The sequence below is a fragment of the Bubalus bubalis genome, chromosome 2 (genome assembly GCF_019923935.1).
Source record: "Bubalus bubalis isolate 160015118507 breed Murrah chromosome 2, NDDB_SH_1, whole genome shotgun sequence".
NCBI classification, from domain to species: Eukaryota; Metazoa; Chordata; class Mammalia; order Artiodactyla; family Bovidae; genus Bubalus; species Bubalus bubalis.
The window spans coordinates 174,115,973-174,135,411 of NC_059158.1; the positions used below are offsets into that span (position 1 = coordinate 174,115,973).

Here is a 19,439-nt window from a genome sequence, read left to right on the forward strand (position 1 = left end):
CCCAAGTTTTTCTCTAAATACCCAGGCCGACCAGCCCCGGGACCTACTCTAGAGCAAGAAAGGGAGGAACAGCTGCGCCAGCACAGCAATTAAGTTTTCCGGAATCGGTCTCCTGACCCTTAGCTCCTTTGGCCTCTCTCTAGGAGGCACCAAACCTCCGCCCTAGAGCGTCAGTTCCGTCGACCCATGCGTCCAGGATGGACAGTCTCATACATCCAATCAGAATAGGGCCCGCCCCCAAGCCCAAGAGGAGGCAGGTTTGACGCTTGGAAGCTCCGCCCCTCGCGGACGTGTGACGTCAGAGTCGCCATGGCCAGCTATCCTTACGGGCAGGTGAGTGTGAGGGGCGGGCGAATTCAAGTAGGGCCCTCGCTAAGTCCTGCCCGAAACCCCCTGCTTCGCTTTATCCCCGCCTCCTCCTCGCCTTTCCCAAGCTGAGGTTGTCTTCCGCGAGGTTGCGCAGGAGCGAAGGGAAAAGGGATGGTCGGTCGCGCCTGGCTCACGTCACGTAGGCATGCACGTCTGGGAGGTCGTGTCGCGGCCCCTTTGACGTTGTGCATGGGAAGATTTGGGGCTCTTGAACCCCAGAGTCAGACTGCGCTTGGCCTGGGCCCCACAACTCTCCCAGGACTCCACTGGGGCCCGCAAGCGGGGTCATCAACGCCAGCAGAACGTTTAGAGCACTGGTTCTGTAGGTATCTTTTGGGGAGTCGATAAAAATACACCTCTGACGTACTGCATCTGAAAATCAGGAGAATCTGTGGTGTTAGCAGACTGCACAAGTGAGCTTGTCTGGCCACTGATTTAGTCCAGTACCTTCGTTTCACACATAGAAAAAGTAAAACCCAAGAAGACATGGAATTTATTTGAAGTCGTTAGGCAGCAGAACCCGGAGCTGTCAGCAAATGCCTCTTCCCCAGCGCACCTTGATCCAGCCGAGAACGCCACAGCAAAGTGATTCTGTGGCCAGAATACGTTGTTGGATGACAGAATGGTTGAGTGATCAAGTGCAGTTTGGTGTCAGAAGAAGGTTCACATCTTGGCTCCATCACTTAGTTTAGAGCCCTTAAACAAGGTACTTTTGCCTTTCTGAGTTGAAGTTTCCTCCTCAGTAAAATAGGGCCACATAATAGGGTCTATTTCATAGAGCTGTTATGAAGAATAATGAAGTGATAATGAAGCTCGTAAAACCTTTGGTACAACTAAGAGTGTAACGGGTGTTACCTTTTTTAGTATTTTGATTTTTCCTAGATTCCTAGGTCAGTGCTGGAAGAGCCCTCAAAAGAGTTCCTTCGTTTTATTAATTTACTTTTAAATGTCATTTATTTGGCTGCCTCAGGTCTTAGTTCCCGCATGTGGGATCAAGTTCTCCAACTAAGGATGGAACCTGGTCCCCCTGCGTTGGGAGGGCAGAGTCCTAACTGGTGGGCCACCTGAGAAGTACCAACTTCCTTCATTTTTATAGGAGGAAACTGAAGCTCAGAGAGGGCTCCTGAGTTGCCCAAGATCACACTAATTTAGGAGATCAAACCCATGCAGGAAAAATTGGCAAACAGAGTCACATGGGCTATTACTAAGCGCTGTGTGTAATCACATACCAAAAGATGTGGCAAGAGCCCTCTTAGGCAGTGCGGCCCTGTACACAGTATTTGGACATCCATATTCTCAATCGTGAAGGCACTGTAAGCAGGCTTGCAGGAATAATTGATTCAACTTATAACTCCGGAAAGAGCCCAAAGAGGTTAAGTGGCTTGCCCATGGTTGCACATAGCAAGTGAGGGAGCATCTATGCTAGAACTTAGAACGTTTGTTGCATACTTAGCAGAGGTAGGAAAGAGAGGCCCACTGGGACTGAGGTTAGGAGGAAGTATAACCAAACTCGGTTCCATTTGCTGAGGCTTGTGAGATGTTAATAAGTATTGCTAATAAGGGGGTATGGATAAATAAGTTTGGGAAATACTCTGTTAAATATAGTACATGTTTCATCACAAAGCATCTCAGAATTCTTAATTTGTTAATAAACTTTGTATATTTGCCAGAGAGGGACAGAGTATGCAGTGTTTCTTTTTTTTAAATTTTAATTAGAGGCTAATTCGGAGAAGGCAATGGCAACCCACTCCAGTACTCTTGCCTGGAAAATCCCATGGACGGAGGAGCCTGGTAGGCTGCAGTCCATGGAGTCATGAAGAGTTGGACACAACTGAGCGACTTCACTCTCACTTTTCACTTTCATGCATTGGAGAAGGAAATGGCAACCCACTCCAGTGTTCTGCCTGGAGAATCCCAGGGACGGGGGAGCCTGGTGGGCTGCCGTCTATGGGGTCGCACAGGGTCGGACACGACTGAAGCGACTTAGCAGCAGCAGCAGAGGCTAATTACTTTACAATATTGTATTGGTTTTGCCATACATCAACATGTTTCTTAAACTTACTTAACCATGGGAAACTCCCCCTCCCCTGTTTTGAGTCTGGTCATTTTTTTGGTGACACTAGTATTATTCTTGAGGAATATAGTTTGGGAAAACATGGCCGTGGTGCATTGTTTCTCAGTGGGTGGCCTGCATCAGAATCCCCTAGGAGCTTGTTAAGAAAGCACTGTTTAGATTTCCACCTCAGACCTGTTCTGTACCCAGAAAAGGCCCAAGCGTCTGCATTTTAATAAGCTTTTGGAGATCATTGGTATGCATCCTAGAAGCAGTGACATAGAAATTAGGGGCCCCAGGTTAGACCGAATTGGGCTAGAATCCTAATTCTGCTATTTAATATTTATACGCCTTTGGACAAATCATCTAAGGACTCTGAGTCTCGGTTTCCTTACTTGTAAATAGGGAGGAATAACACTTGATAGGCCTGAAAAGAGGATGAAATATGGTGAAGCCTGTGGGCACTGGGTGCATTGCTAACGTGCAGTGTGTGCCGCGTGTGGTGGGATCGCCCTTGCTGCTGTGATCGCGGTTACCATGCCGTGCTGCCCAGCCTTATGCTCAGTGAGACAGTGAGGAGGAGCGCAGAGAGAAATGTGCCTCCAGTAGAAGAAGAGATGCTTTTCCCTCACCATACCTTTCTTCCTCCTATCCAACTCCTGGTCCACAGTGTTGCAAGAAAGGAAGTGGGTTGTTTGAAAGCATCCAAAAAATTAGTACTGCCTGTCCTCCACCCAGTATGTAGCCCTGGAGGATTCCAGCCTCGTGTTAGAAATCAGAATTCCTGTAACTTTCCACTGCCTCCTGCCTGGGGGGTCCTCAAGCATGGACTGAGTGTCGGAGAAGTAAAACTCAAGTACCCTTTGGTTGTGTCAGGGAGCCAGCCTAATGGATTTCAGCGCATAAGAGCTTGGTCTCTGAGACCAGAAAGATTTGGCTTCAAACCCCTCCACTGCCATTTCCTTGCAGAAATTTCCCACCAAAGTCTGAGGCTTGATATCCCCCTTTTTATAAATGGGATCATAGGCATACCTACCTCAAGAGTTACTGTAAAAATTAAATGAGATAAGCCACGTTAAGTGAGTGATACAGTGTTTTGGCATGTAGTAAATACTCCAGGTGAAAGAGTGATACAGACACGTAAATTGTAGAATCAGCGTGATGAGTATTAAATGGGAGTAAGAATCAGGCCTGCACAGGAAAGATCCCTAACTCAGTCTTGAGGGAAGGAAGGCTTCTTAAAGGAGGTGACATTTAAGCCAAAAACCGAATATCCAGTAGGAGTTGGCTGCATGAAGAAAGTATTCCTGTGGAGAGAATAGTGTTCACAAAGACCAGGAAGCAAGAGCCCAGTATTGTGGAAGAATGTAAGGAGATCAGTCTAGTTGTAGTGAAGAGGAGGGGGAAATGGTAAGAAATGAGACCAGAAAGCTAAGCAAGGACTAGATCTTAAAGGGCCTTATGTTCCTTTCTGAGGAGGGTGGACTTGTGAGGGATCTCCTAAAGAGTTTTATCCCATTTGTGTTTTGAAGCTGTTCCTGGGGGGCACTGTCAGGATGGGTTGAAGCAGGGAGACCAGTTTCAAAGCTATTGAAGTAATCTAGATGATTTGCATCAGATTAAGCCAACTGTGCTCTTTCCACTGTGGGGGCCCAGTGTGCCGTGGCCCCAAACAGCAGCCTCCTCTGAGGTATATACAGCCTGTTGCCTTAAGGGACCTTGGAGACAGCCTTTTCCAGTGGACATTCTTGACTGGCATGCTGTCCCTAATCTAGACTCCAAGCAGGTTATGTGCAGTGCCTTTAGAAAGCGCCAGGGGAGAGTGGCCAGGTACACTGGCCAAGTCATACTGTCCATCCGCACCAAGCTGTAGAACAAGGAGCATGTGATTGAAGCCCTCCGCAGGGCCAAGTTCAAGTTCTCTGGCCACCAGAAGGTCCCCATCTCCAAGAAGTGGGCATTTACTTAAGTTTAATGAGGATGAATTTGAAAACATAGTGACAGAAAAGTGGCTCATCCAGATGGCTGTGGGGTCAGATACGTCCCTAATTGTGGTCCTCTGGACAGGTGATGTGCCCTGCATTCATGAGAGCCTTGGCGCTGACCCCTCCTTATTCACGCCCACCAATAAATCCTACTTTCCTGTCCAAAAAAAAAGTTATCTAGGTGAGAGAACAGTGGCCTGGTGAACATGGAGCTGGGAGGCAGAAGTGAGGAAACTTGGCACCTAATTGAGGTGACAGAGAAGAAAGAGGAGGCCTCAGGGGTGCACCAGCATGCCCCTTCACTGCCATGGGCACACAGGGAGGAGCAGATTTGGATGGAATGTCAGGAGGCTGTTGGATATGAAAGTCTGCAGCTCACAAGAGATGAAGCTGGAGAGAAAGATTTTAGAGTGTCAGCACAGAGGTGGTAATTGAAGTCTTGGGACAATTCTTGGCTCACTGTTTATTGGCTGCAGGCTGCTAGCCTTTAAATATTTTAGGACGTTCTGCTGGTGAATGCCCAAACCACTCCTTCTGTAATCTTGTGACTGTTTAACCCCTTAGAATGGGCTCTAGCCTCCTGCAGCAGGCTGGGGGAAGCTCCAGAGCACAGGCTTGTCTTTGCAACACAGCTGACTCTTCCTCATCAGCTTCAGCATGGACCAACCTTTGACACCTCTGAGCTTTACTAGCATCTTCAGGGTAGAAGAATGAGCTCTCAAAGCCAAAGCAAAGTGTAGGACTTTCTGAGTGGGTTATTTAAGAGAGGGTGAGCTCCCCATTGGGGCTTCTTTGATGACTCAATGGTAAAGAATCTACCTGTGATGCAGGAGACGTGGGTTTGATCCCTGGATTGAGAAGATCCCCTGGAGGAGGGCATGGCAACCCACTCCAGTATCCTTGCCTGGAGAATTGCATGGACAGAGGAGCCTGGCATGTTACAGTCCATAGGGTCATGAAGAGTCGAACACAACTGAAGTGACTTTGCATGTGTGAGCTCCCCACCACTTACAGGAATGTAAGCAGAGATTCCAGATGGTGCTACATAGATTCCATCATTGATTGAAAGGTTGGACCAGAAGGGCTCTGGGGTCTCTTAGAATACTGTGGCTCTTGAATTGGGTCTAAGTGCTGGAGTGAAAACAGGATAAAATTCTTCCGAGTCTCCCTGATTTCTGGGCTTGAAGCCTCTGAAAGATCACCTAATCCAACCTTTCCCCCTTCAACCCTGCCCACTGTAGAGACCCGTTATATTTGACCAATATACTTTGGACAGTCCCTGCCACTGGCGTGTAGTAGACTCTCACCCATTTATCGTGAACACTTAGAAGAGGGTCGAGTGGGTGGAGTCATGCAGACCCTGTTTTAAATTTCACTATTTCTAGCTGTGCCCTCCCAGGCACATGATTAAACTTTCTGGTCCTTAATTTTCTCATCTGTGAAATAGGGATCATAGCCCTTACCTCATAGGACAGAGGATCAGTGAGAGCCTTAATAAAATGTTAATTGCTCCCTGCCCCCATACAAATTTATCAAATGTATTTTACTTGCAATCAGTAAAGAGATAAGATTAGTTTGGAAAAGACCTTGATGCTGGGAAAGATTGAGGGCAGGAGGAAAAGGGGGCAACAGAGGACTCAATGGACATGAGTTTGAGCAAGCTCCAGGGGACAGTGAAGGACAGGGAGGCCTGGTACACTGCAGTCCCTGGGGTCACAAAGAGTTGGACATGACTTAGCAACTGAAAAATAATAATGACGACAAAGGGTTAGTTTTCTGTAATGTTTTGGAAACCGTGGTTACTGAACTTTTCCTGTCTTTTTTTTTTTTTAAATAATCTCGTGTTTATTATCAGCATGAAATGCTCTTGGAAAAACCTCTTAAAGGGGCTGGCAAGTAGCACGGAGTAGTATAAAAGAACATGGAGTCAAGGACTCTCACTCCTGTTTCATTTCTGGTTCTGACCTTTACTAATAACTCAGTGACCCTGGGAACCGTCTTTGCCAGCCTGGATTCTGGTGGTTTTACTTTCTTCATCTTATGGTGCAGACTAGAAACCTGAGTCATCCTGAACACTTCCCCTTCTTCACTCCTCCTTCCATCGCTTCCCTAATCTAATTAGTTGCCAAGTCATGTCTAGTCTCTCTCTGAAATAGCTGCAGAATCCATCCTGTTCTGAGTCTGCTGTCTGGTTCGGGTTCTGCTTGTCCGGCACCTTGGCTGCTTCCTCCCCCGCAAGCTCATCCTCCACACCCTCTGCTGCTTAGTTCTCTAAACAAGGCTCTGATAACGTTTCTTCCCTGTTGGAAACCCTCCTATGGCACTCCGTTTCCCCTGGCATAAAGCTCCACATCTTCTGAGTGATATTCTTTTGTTCACGTTTTTACGGAGGCTTGCCCGTGGGTGCCAGGCACTGTGCTGGACACTAGGGTGCTGTGATGAATGAGGCCCAGTGTGTGCCCCCAGGGAGCTCACTGTTGTGTGACAGAGAGAAATTCTTCTAAGATGCGGCCCCGCACCAGCTACCGAAACGCAGCAGGACAGGTGCTGGGACGAGGAGCACAGAAAGAGCCTGCCTTTCTGAGTTCACGCTGCTTTCTTGGCCCTGCCCCCTGGTTGTTAGCCCACTCCCTGACCACTCCATGCTCGCCCTCAGGCCTGTGCCTTTGTCTTTCTTCTCGCTTCTGTCTGGGATTTCCAGTTTCCTTTTGGAGAATTCCTGTGTGCCAGACTCTGCCTCCTCCAGGAAGCCTTCCTTGAGCCCCTGCCTGCATGTGTTCCTTTGATTGCTTATTTATCGTTTGACAAATGGAACCAATTCCTCTACTCATGCCTCTGAATAGCATTTAAGTCGATTTTTCTGATGTCATTGATTGGATTGTATCACAGTTACCCCGCGCTCCGCAAGGCCAGGCCCTGTTTTGTCTAGCACAAGCTAACACAACATCACTGCTCTGAATGAATGAAGTCTTTTAACAGTTGTCCCCATCAGTTTCTGAAAATAGGCCTTCTAACACCTTCCTTTTTTTCTGTTAAAGGATTGTTGGTGGGATTTTGCCAGTAGTGTTTATGTGCGTATGTGAAAGTGCTTTGTAAACTGTACACCTGAGGGCTTTAATGCAGGGCAGAAAGCAAAGAGTTTAGTTGCCATCAGCCCCCTGGATTGTGATAGGGCCAGGTCAGAAGCCCTGCTGGGACAGCCCTCGCTTGATTGTAAGGACTACGCCTCAGGTGTCCTCAGCCAGGAACAGTTTACGGCTTTGCTCACAGGAGTTCTTGGGAGCAGCGACACCCGGGCTTCTTGTCCAGCCTGTTCTTTGGTTTGCGCAGCCTCTGCAGAGTCCTGTCCCCTCTTCTAGCCTACCCTGGAATCCTGTGCCCTATTGCTTAAGGAACGAGCACTGTCGCAGGAGGTAGTGGGAGTCACTGGGCTAGGGTGTGAACAAGGAGTGGTCTTGTGTTTCTTGGAGGAGGTCCATGCTCCTCCACGTCAGTGTTTCTTGAGCCAGTCCCTTCCCCTCACCTGGCCTTGGTTTCTTGTCTGTGAACTGGAGGGGATGGATTGAAGAGGTTCCTTGTGCATCTGTCCAACTCCATTGGGAATCTTTTAAAAATTTTATCTGTTTATTTTTGGTTGTGCTAGGTGTTTGTAGCTGCACATGGGCTTTCTCTAGTTGTGGATAATGGGAGCTACTCTTCTCGCGGTGCGCAGGTTTCCCACTGAGGCGGCTTCTTTTGCAGAACACGAGCTCAAGGACGCATGGGCTTCAGTAGCTGTGGTGCACAGGCTTAGTTGCCCTGAGGCACGTGGAATCTTCCAGGACCAGGGATCGAAGCTGGGTCGCTTGTATTGGCAGGCAGATTCTAAACCACTGGACCACTAGGGAAATCCCCCTTTTTTTATTCTTCGTTGGTCCCATGGCACCTGGCTTATGTGTCCATTTTAAACAGCTCTTTCCTTATGCTGCTTTGTTAAATGTTACAGAGAGTGTTTCCGTGCTCCTTCGAACATTTCCCTCTCCTCCTTCGAACATTTCCCTCTCCTTTATACACTGCACCGCGCCCCCTGCACCCCCTTGCGCCCCCCGCCTCCCGCGCCAGAGTTTACCTGGTTCAGGGCTTTGCTGATAGTAATAATAATAATTAATATAACAATAGCAACTATGATTTATGCCAGACAGTGTTGTAAGAACTGTTTGTCTTGTATTAGTGCTTTTCAAACTGCCTTTTGAATCACTGGGAGGGTTCTGCAGGGCTCACTCACAAGCTTGCGAGGGAGGGCTTGCGAGCCTGCCTGATTGAGGCTCCAGAATCGCCACCTCCAACCACAGCAGCTTTCTCTTGTGAGTTTTTGGATTTGTATTTATCAAAAGGTTCTTTAGCTAAAATGTAACAAAAGCTGTATACATTTCTTGTAATCTGCGGAACAATTCAGTGAGGAAGGGATTATTATGTATTTTGCTTGTGAGAGAACAGGCTTAGAGAGATTAAGCCACTGGCACATGGTCGTGGAGTCAGCTGATGGGAGCAGAGTATGGAACTGAGATTGGCCTGTGGCTTCATTATCTGTGAAGGAGGCTTGCCATGAGCTCTGGGCAGCTTTCAGGGCAGAAGAGCGTCCACGATGCTGAGTGGGGAAGGGCCTGCCACCCACCCTCCCTCAAGAAGCTTCTCTTCCTTGAGCAGGCAGTCCCTCTTTAGATCAAGTGTGAATTTGGCCTTGGCCTTGAAGGTAAGTGTCCAGGAAGCCATCAAACACAATTAAAAGAGAAAGTCCAGGTTCACGCTGGTGGTTGGTCTAGGACTCGTCTGGATGGCAGCATCCTCAATTTTTGGAGCTGGGCCCAGTTGCCCTCTGTGCCCTTGACCTCAGCCCACCTGCCGAGGCCTTGGCCGTCCTCCACTCAGCCTTTGGCCGTCCTCCACTTGGCCTTTGGCCGGCCTGTTAGGGAGATGGAGCCTAACGCTCTGAGTCTCAGGGATCCCTGGCTAGTGGCGTGGGGACACGAACAAGAGCGGGAGTGCTCCCATGCAGGCTCTACTGTACCCATGGCCCGGGCTTAGCAGCCAGGAAACCTGCATTCTGGCCCCAGCCCTTCCACGTGGTTTTGTGTGATTTTTCTGGACTTGAGTTTCCTTTTCCATAGGGGAGCGCTAATACTAACAGTTCATGTGTATTGAGTGCTTTGTACCAGGATCTCTGAAGGAACTCTTCACGTGATAGGCCTCGTTTCATTCTCATACTAATTGGTAGGCCGGCACTTGAAAAGCAAAGAATATTGAGGTTTAGAGAGGCTAAGTCATTGGACCAGTGAGTAAATGGCAAAACCCCAACTTGAGCTGGTCTTTTTCACTCCTAACCGTTGTCCTGTATTGCTTTAGGAATAGGGTCTTGCCTCCCTGTCTCACAGAGCCGTGGGTGAGTCCGGGGAAATGTGTTTGCATCATAAGCTAGAGCCCAGTAAGGAAGACGTGCTCTGGGTGAATCCATGCAGCATGCACCGTTGGTGACTGGGAGGGTCAGGGGCATTACTGGAGATCGCGTTTGGCTGGGAATTCTGCAAGTAGAGGTGGGGGTACTGTGGAGTGTGGATTTTGAATTCAGTTTGATTCATTTGCCTGCTCACTGATACAGTCAGTATTCACGGGGCATCCATTCTGCCCTGGGGGTGGGGATAAAGTGGCAAACCAGTCAGGATACCAGCCCTTGTGGAGCCCCTTGGTGGGCAGGGAAGGGCAGGTTTCCAGGGCAGCCAGGAGAGCAGGTTTCCAGCCCTGCCTCTGCAGGTCATGGGCAGTGTGACTGGGTAAGCTGAATGTCTTCTGGACGCCGCAGGTTCCCCATCTGAACCATGGGATCATGAGTCCAGCCCAGCCTGTAGGATCAGTTGAAAGAAAGGCTGTGGCAGGGCTTTGTAACTGTAGTGTGCCGTGCCATGGCTAGTTTCTGGCCCTGTCCTTCTGACTGATGTCTTCTCTTCTTGCAGGGCTGCCCAGGAGCTGGGGGACAAGCACCTGGAGCCCCTCCGGGTAGCTACTACCCCGGACCCCCCCACGGTGGAGGGCAGTATGGGAGCGGGGTACCCCCTGGTGGCGTATATGGGGGAGGTCCTGCCCCTGGAGGGCCTTACGGACCACCAGCTGGTGGAGGACCCTATGGACACCCCCACCCTGGGGGGCTCCCTTCTGGAACTCCAGGAGGACCCTATGGTGGCGCAGCCCCAGGGGGCCCCTATGGTACACCACCTCCAAATTCCTTCGGTGCCGGACCTTATGGACAGGGACCACCTCCTCCAGGTAAGTAGGGGTCTTGGACTCCAGCTGCCTTGAGCCTGGTTCCGAGTTATCCAGGGCCCTGTGTGCCCTTCTTGTGGATGCACAGGCAGCCTGCTCCCTGGCTTCTAGGCATCTTGTCTCTAGCTTTGCTTGCATTAGACAATGAGAAGTCTGTTAATTAGCTTTGCTGTGGTGGCAACAATTCTGGAGTCTCTGGCTTACAGCAGCAAGCATTTATTTCTGTTCCTTGCTCACGCTTATTTACTCTTGCTTACACGTCGGCAGCTGCAGGCTTGGCTGCTGAGGTTCTGCTCCACGTGTCTTTTCTTTCCAGGATCTCGGCTGGAGGCACAGCCCCCGTTTGGGGTATGCTGTTTCTGTGACAGGCGAAAAGAGCAGGAGAGCTAGGAGAAATGCACAGTGCCTCCTAAAGCTTCTGCTCTGAAGGACGTTATATCTCTTCCACTCAGGTTTATCACATCCCCTGGTTCAAGCCTGACATCAGTCGGATGGAAGTGGATCCTTCTCTCATTAGAGGGGGCTCTGCAGCCCCTGGGCAGTGGAGAGGATGTACCATGCTCTTGCCAGAAGTGGGGGAAGGAGTAGATTAGCCAGTCATTGGAGACAGCACTACCATCTGCTGTGGGAAGGAACCCCTTTTCTGTGTAAGGGAGACTGACTGCTTATACGCAGAAAGGCACGGTAGCCTAATTGCTGAAAGCTTGGGCTTTTGAGATAAGATCACTTACTGATCTGACCACATTACTTTATCTCTTTAAGCCTCAGTAGCCACATCTGTAAAATGGGTAAATATCACTGCTTCACAGGATGGTTAATAAGGATTAAGTGAGAAGTTGCAGGTAAACACTGGGCACAGTGTCTGGCACATGGAGAGGCTTACTAAACAGTGTTCTGTTAGAGGGCTTGTTCTGGAACATTCTCAGCAAAGAGGTATTGAGCATTTACTGTGACAGCAGACGTGACAAGGGCTGTCTCACTGCAGGATGCCAAGACAGGCAGGGGGGTGATGAGATGAGATGGGGAAGGATAAAGTGCAGAGGCAGTGAAGGTGAGCTGCTGGACAAATGGGGCCTGGGGAGGGGGCTTGGCAACTCAGTGGATGTGGAGAAGCTTAGGTGGGGTCTTCAGGCTCAGTGAAGACTCCTGAGTGGTCTCAGACCGGCTGTCAGGAAAGGTGAGTGCCCAGACCCCTGCGCCCTCCCAAACTCATCCAGTGAGCCTGTTCACAGCATACTTGTTCCAAGGAGTCCGCCCTGGCAGTGAGGCAGCCTGGAACCACTCTGCTGCACCTGAAGGGCCTCCAGGGAGCAGTGCTGCAGGGAAACTGCAGCATCTTAGTATACCGACCGGCAAGTGGCCGAGGGAGAGGCTCAGACCTTGGGGGTTCTAAACACTGGGAGCCAGTGGCATTTATCTTGTCAGAGCTGGAGCTGCTGGCTATTTGCTTTCAGCTCAGCAGCTTCCTGGTGGATTTACTCCTTCTTCTAAAATTTTGTTTCTGAGCCTGCATGAGGTCTCAGCAGGGGAATGGAACCCCTGGCTGTGAAGCTCACTCCTCCAGGGCCTGAGGCCAGAGATACTTTCTGGGGCTGCAGAGGAGAGGAGAAATGTGCTTCAGACTATTAACTGCTCACCCTCTGCAGCTGCCTGTCTCCCAACCACCATCACGTCCCCCCCAGTGCCACCCGTGAACCCCTGGAGCAGTGCTTCTTGAAGCATGATCCTTATATCACATGCACTGGAGTCACCTGAGGGCCTGCCTTAGCCCTGCTGAATCCAGGGTCTAAAAGTTGAGCACCGTGCCCTGCCAGAGAGGTTTGGCCCTTAACATTGCCCCCACTGCCCACAAGGGAGATCCTAGGGGCACTCGACTCCCAAAGGGCCTCTCCAGCTCCTCACCTGCCATTACCCCTCCCTCCCACCAACCCAAGACCCCGTGGAGTGCTCTGAACACACTCTGTGCCTTTGCCACATGGCTTTTCTTTTCCCCATTGCAACTCTTTGGTCACCCTTTCAGACCCAATTTTAAAAGCCCTTCCTCTGTTAAAATGTGACTGCACACATTCCAGGCCCATTGCAAAAATTTTATTTTGCCATTACGTCACTTAGTCATCAGAGAAAGCCTGGGAAGTAGGTCCAATTTAGAAATGGAGGAATTAGTACTGAGAGAATGGAACGGTTTCTCTAAAGTCACACAAGCTAGTAAGGATCAGAGCTCTTTGCTTCCAGAGGCTGAGCTCTTCTCTGCTGATTGCAGAGACCGCATGTTCCAGAGACTCTTCGCCCCTGCCTGTGGCCTCCTCCGCGTCTGGCACAGCAGCTGTGTTTTTAGGAAAGAGGGTGGGGCCCGTCGGGATTTCCCACCCGAGGAAGTCAGCCTAGCCCCTCAGTCAGGCCAATCTTTCCCTTCCAGCCTCGCCCTGGGGCCTGGGCGGTGGTTTCTGCGCAGTCTCTGATACCGCCTTGTGCCAAGGAGCCCTTTTTGTGGCCAGTCAACTCAGCAGGGTTACCAACACTCTGGCTCTTTCCCAAGACAGTCTTCTGTGCTTCTCCGCTTTCATCTGCCACCCTCTCCCCTCACCCCCAGCCCACCCTGCAGTCTCCTTTCCAAATGAATGATCCTTTCTTGCATCTTCTGACATACGCACAAAGCTCGCAGACACCCAAAGCCGTTTGAACCCCAACAGCAACACTAATAATCAGCAGTTACACAGGACTTAGACGGTGCCAGGTGCTGATCCAAGGGCTTTCGTGGATTCATTATATCTTCACAGTAACCTTATGAAGTAGATGCTGTTGTGTCCTCATTTCACAGATAAGAAACCGAGACACAGAGAACGTTAAGAGCTTAGCCGAGACTGCACCCGGGAGAGCTGAGGCTTGACCAGGAGCCGCCTCTGGCGGGGGCTGAGCACCTCCCTCTTCTGTGTCCTGCCGTGCCCCTGGGGATTCAGAGATGAGTTAGGCTTGGATCCTGCCCACAAGTTGGTCCAAGTATAACCTGGAAGAAGTCGGGAAAAACATGTACACAGAAGAGTGATCAGGGCTATAGGGTGAAGGGGTACAAAGGAGAGAGGAAGGAGGTCCGTCCAGGAATGGAAGAAGAAGAAAGGCTTTATGGAAAGAGCAGCATTTTCTTTTGAGTTTTGAAGTGTGCATGGGAAACGGATGCAAAGAGATGAGGGAGAAGGGGACGCGAAGCAGAGAGAACCCAGCGTGTCAGAGCTCCGTGGAGGGGCTGGGCAGCTCTGGGGAGGAGCAAGGGCCTTACTGCAGCTAGGCTGGCACCACAGGGTGGGGAGACAGACTGACAGGTAGACAGGGGTGGACCACGTGGTGGGGAGACTGGAATGCTGTTTTAGGGGCGCTGGACTTCATTGTAGGCAGTGAGGCGCCTCGGAGGAGTTTTGAGTTGAGGGAGGGGGAAACTGGTGAGAACAGAGTGGGATTTTACAAAGGTTGCTCAGTTACAAGTGCTGGGTGGTGGAGAGTTGCCATATGGGGGATTCGGTTTCACAGTCAGGTGAGAGGGGTCTGAATCAGGGCAGGTGCAGTAGGAACAGGGAAGAGTTGATAGCTGTGTGTGGAACTGCCAGCTTTGGGCAGCTCTTCGGATGTGTGGGGTGAGGTGTCGGAGATGTCCGCGGGGAGGTTCACAGATGAGGACCTCTGGAGGCCATGGGGAGGGAGGAACAACAGCCACCCACACTCTGGTAGGCCCGGGTAGGATACGCCTGCCCTCATGGTGCCAGGGCAGTCAGAGATGGACCAGACCTGGTTCCCACCACAGAGAACTCCCTGCTGCCTGATGCTCAAGATGCTTGTCTCTGGGCCATGCATGTTAGGTGCTCAGCAAACAGTTTTGGGTCCCCCTTCTCAGAAGATTCTTAATCTGACAGATGAGTCCCTGTTTCTTAGAAACTTAAAATCAAATTGAAGAGTGGCTGGAGCACTATAGGAAAAGCCTGAAGGATTTGTGGAGTAGAATTCAACGCATTTACACAGAAGGTCCTCTCTTCCATTAGAGGAAGGGTGTTGTCTTGATGGAAGATAGGGAGGGGGCAGACAGACCTGTAAGGCTTTCAGAGAAGGGACAACCTGTAGCCAGGGAGGTGCTGAGGCTGGCCCTTACCAGCATTTCTGCAGATTGGTCTTGAGACCTGCGTCTGACTGTCCTGGTTGGCACCCCTTCCTGCAGGTGGCATTCCTCCCAACGTGGATCCCGAGGCTTACTCCTGGTTCCAGTCAGTGGACTCTGATCACAGTGGCTACATCTCCATCAAGGAGCTGAAGCAGGCCCTGGTCAACTCCAACTGGTCCTCGTTCAATGATGAGACGTGCCTTATGATGATAAGTGAGTCCTAGCCCTTCCCCATGGGCTTGAGCTGGGGTCGAGCCACCTCCTGTCTGATGGGAGGCAAATGGAAGGCCATTCTGAGGAGAATTATTTCAGCCAGGGAGGATTTCAAGCAGGAAACTGGGTTCACGATGAGATATCCCTTAAACTGAGAGCTCTTTTCCTTAGATCTTTTCTCAAGTTCTAGACATGGCTGAGTCATAGGCCATCTCAGTTTCTCGTTCTGCAGGATGGGACTACTTGTCCTGGTGGGTGATGGCAGGGAGGGGGTCAGCCCCCAAGCCTGTGGAGACGATGCGGTTCTGGCAGGGATGGGGCTGGTACAGCGCTTGATAAGGTGCATCTTGGGTGCTGGCATCTGGGCCTCGGGCCTGTGGTTCTGTGGAGTCTCCTACCCCAGCCTGGGGGGACGGGCTGCCTGAGTGGTACCTGAGGACCCTGGGCCCTTAGTCTTGAAGCCTTCTTTCCCTGTCCCCCCAAGACATGTTTGACAAGACCAAGTCAGGCCGCATCGACGTCTACGGTTTCTCCGCCCTGTGGAAGTTCATCCAGCAGTGGAAGAACCTCTTCCAGCAGTATGACCGGGACTGCTCGGGCTCCATTAGCTACACAGAGCTGCAGCAAGGTGAGGGCCTGGCGGCAACTCGGTGCACAGGCACAGCGGACCTTTCTCTTTACTCCCTAGGACAGAGCAGGGGGTGCTGTCTGCCTTCTGACCACCTCATGTCCAACTGCACTCCAAAACGCTGCCCTCAGCACAGGCCCCCTCCCCACCCCGTCTGTGACCTGGCTGGACAGCGAGCCAAATCCCGGGCAAGGACATGAGCAGGGCTGGACTCTGACAATGAAATTCCTGGCAGCGCTGGGTCGGACAGATCCAGCCGGCAGGGAGCCTTGGGGATGGAAACTCAGCAGCCCAGGGCACTGTAAGGCTGGTACGTGTGGCTTGTATGGCTCTTTCCTCTTGAGTTTCTAGCATGCAGAATGGAAAGAGCCCTGTAGAGGGGCTCAGAAAGATGGCTTCTGTTGCTGGCTCTGTTGGAAGGCAGTTTCCTTCCCAGAGTACTCTAAACGTAGTTGGGTAAGATGATGAGGTCACAGCTCCAGGTCTGGTTCCAGGTCTGACTCTAGAGGACAGTTGGTTAGTGTGGTTGATGGGAACTGGACAGGGAGCTTTGCTGGCAGAGAGGGAGAAAGCGTTCCCCAGAGAACCCAGCCCATTGCCCTGGCCATGGATTTCACTCAGACGGAGGAGCTTGGAGGCAGGGGGAGAGGGGAGTGTCCTGGTGGAAGAGAAAGGAGATTTGTCTTGAGCACCTACCCTGTTGCCAGGTGATGATCTGGTGATGGATGTTTGTAAGGGTGATATCATCACAGGAAAGCTAGTACTTATTGAATCTTTGCTATGGGCCAAGCACTGGAATAAGTTTTTCTCCTGTGTTACATCATTCTGTCTCTGCATGTGATAGGTACTGTTTCTTATTCCCCACCCTTAGATGAAGGATCTCTTATTATTACCCTTTTACAGATGAGCAAACTGAGGCTTAGTCTAGGAAACTTGCCCAAGGGCCACATGGCAAAAGGGGAGCCGAGATAGTAGCCTGAGCGGGTAGATTATACGGAGAGGAGGAAGGGAGCATCCCAGCTGGGATGGGGGGACGTGGGGAGCAGTGTGGAGGCTGCGACCTGGGAACTGCCCTGCAGCCTCACCTGGGGGAGATGGGATGATTTTATTACTTTTAACAAATAACACTTACTCTGAGTGTTTATTATGTACCAGGCAGTATGCCAAGTCCTTTGCATGATCACCTCCTTTAATCCTTACTAGAACCTACAAGGTAAGTATTATCCCTATTTTAGAGATGGTAAGACAGAGGATTAGCAAGGTTAATAAACTACTTGCAGAGGGGCTGTCTTAACTCCGGAGCAGGCCCTCATAGCCTCAGCTGAGCTGCCTCCGATGTCTGTCGGCTTGGAGCAGGGGGGCTCAGGCTTCCGTCTGTAATACAGACAAGTCAGAGATGAGCATGTACAGACTGGTGTCACTATGGGCCCCTGCGGGCCCTTAGCTAAACACAGTAGAGACCTTGAGAGCAAGTGATGGGGGCCTTCCAGCTCAGGGGAGCACCCAGAGCTCCTGTTGTGCTCCTGCCATCTTGGGCGTCTGTCCCGTTTTCGCCTTGGTGCCAGTCCCCTTGAGGCCCCTGAACTGCTGTGCTCTGTGGGGCTGGTTGGTGGCAGTGCTCACGCATGTTTTTGTGTCTGCTCTGTGTGCCCCTCCTCTCCAGCTCTGTCCCAGATGGGCTACAACCTGAGCCCCCAGTTCACCCAGCTCCTGGTCTCCCGTTACTGCCCGCGCTCCGCCAATCCTGCCATGCAGCTGGATCGCTTCATTCAGGTCTGCACCCAGCTGCAGGTGCTGACCGAGGCCTTCCGGGAGAAGGACACAGCTGTGCAGGGCAGCATTCGGCTCAGCTTCGAGGACTTCGTCACCATGACAGCCTCTCGGATGCTATGACCAGCCCATCCGCAGAGTGGGGAGCGCGCCAGGCGACGACGTTTCCTAGCTCCTGGGGTGGGAGAAGCATGTGGGCCTCTCTTCCTTTCCTGCCCCTTCTAGAAAAAGAAGTCTCCCTTGCATGATGCAGCAGTGTTCCCAAAGAGTGCTGGGAGTCTGTGTCATGGCCACCAAGTAGTGGGGGCCTTGGCTGAGGCCACACAGGTAGGGGCCTGACCGAGGAGAGGACTGGAAGTTGAATGTCCTTATATCCCTGAGCATTTAAATGGCACATCCTTGCGCCAGTTGCAAGACATGCGAGTCACAGCTGTGGAGTTAGTGCCCAGTTGGCTGGCTCCAGCCTCTAGCTTTTCCTTCTGTACCCTGACGCCAGTGGTAAGTATTCGTCAGCTTCTTCCCATTAGCGCCTGCATTCCCTTGCCCGTGCTGTCTTGTCAAACCGACCCCATTTCTCCAATGCAGAACCTGACCGGGGTAGGGGTGAGAGATCTGCCCATGGGACCAGTGGCTTGGATTCCACCCCCACAAGGCCGTATGTGGTTGACTTCTAGCTGCCCAGGGGTTGTCCCTGCTCAGGGAGCTTGGGCCGTCTGCTCTCTGGGCACCTTTGGCCAGGCGACCCCTCTGCAGCTCGGACCCCTCACTTGCCTGCGTCTTCTGCTTGGCTTCAGTCCCCAGGGAACAAGTTGCCACCTCCCACTGCCAATGCTTTTTTATTTGTGGTTTTGTTTTTTTTTCATCTGGGGCCAAAAAGTTCAGTGACACCGTAAGCTTCAATATAAGAATAAAATTCTGGAGTTCCGTGTTTTTCACCACACCTTCCCAGTTAAAGGTCCATGCGTGTATCCATTTAGTTACTTCACTCAACGAATATTTAAGTACATATGATATCCAGTGGTCCCTAGCCTTTTTGGCACCAGAGACTGGTCTCGTGGAAGACAATTTTCTCATGGATGGGGGAGTGGGGAGGGAATGGTTTCAGGACGATTAAAGTGCATTGCATTTATTGTGCACTTTATTATTATTGGGTTTCTCTGGTGACTCAGAGGGTAAAGCATCTGCCTGCAATGCAGGAGACCCAGGTTCCATCCCTCAGTTGGGAAGATTCCCTAGAGAAGGAAATGGCAACCCACTCCAGTATTCTTGACTGGAGAATCCCATGGACAGAGGAGCCTAGTAGGCTACAGTCTACAGGGTCGCAAAGAGTCAGACATGACTGAGCAACTTCACTTTGACTTTCTTATTGTTATTCCATCAGCTCCACCTCAGATCATCAGGCATTAGATCCTGGAGCTTGGGGACCCCTGCTGTGTACCATGCTATGCAGAAAGAAACAACTCAAAGGGCATGGCCTTCATGGGGCAGCTGTCACTTACCTGGGTGAAGTTAAGTGTCGGGGCCTGCCTGGTTCAGTCCAAGGGGCTGACTGTGTGTTTTATAACAGTTTTAGGGCCGGCATTCTGGGCTAGAAGCCGCCACCCCAGACTTCTCACAGCATGGCCTTTTATCATCTCAAGCCCTAGTTTTATCTTCCAGACAAATTGCATTTATGAAGTCATAACTTTCCTCCCATTTTTATTAAGCACAAACATCTGTACTTACCAGCTGGATCTTCAGCATGATAATCAGCCTACGCCAAATGTCTGTAGTGATCTGACAAAATCTCAATCAAAAGCCAAGGCACCAGACATTCTGGCTTGCCAGGGAGACTTGATGATGGGTAGTGGCAAGTTAATCCTTTCACTCTAGGGGCTGAAGATAAGCAATCCAGGCTCTCCTCCATGCTTGGTTGGGGAAACGGCTCAGTGAGGCCGGCAGGTATGTCAGGCTGAGCCAGTTCAGTCCCATTCTCTTCTGGCT

General features: G+C 51.0%; 1 protein-coding gene and 1 pseudogene across 1 annotated transcript; both read left to right on the forward strand.

Annotated features, from left to right (window-relative positions):
• The first annotated feature begins 200 nt into the window (after nt 1-200).
• PEF1 (penta-EF-hand domain containing 1) lies at nt 201-18,396 on the forward strand. The gene is made up of 5 exons (XM_006054600.3): nt 201-333; nt 10,395-10,704; nt 14,903-15,058; nt 15,543-15,686; nt 17,350-18,396. The coding sequence occupies exons 1-5, from the start codon at nt 310-312 to the stop codon at nt 17,577-17,579; spliced, it is 864 nt and encodes a 287-aa protein (XP_006054662.1). The 5' UTR covers nt 201-309; the 3' UTR covers nt 17,580-18,396.
• LOC112583080 lies at nt 4,032-4,153 on the forward strand (annotated as a pseudogene).
• Nucleotides 18,397-19,439: the final 1,043 nt, after the last annotated feature.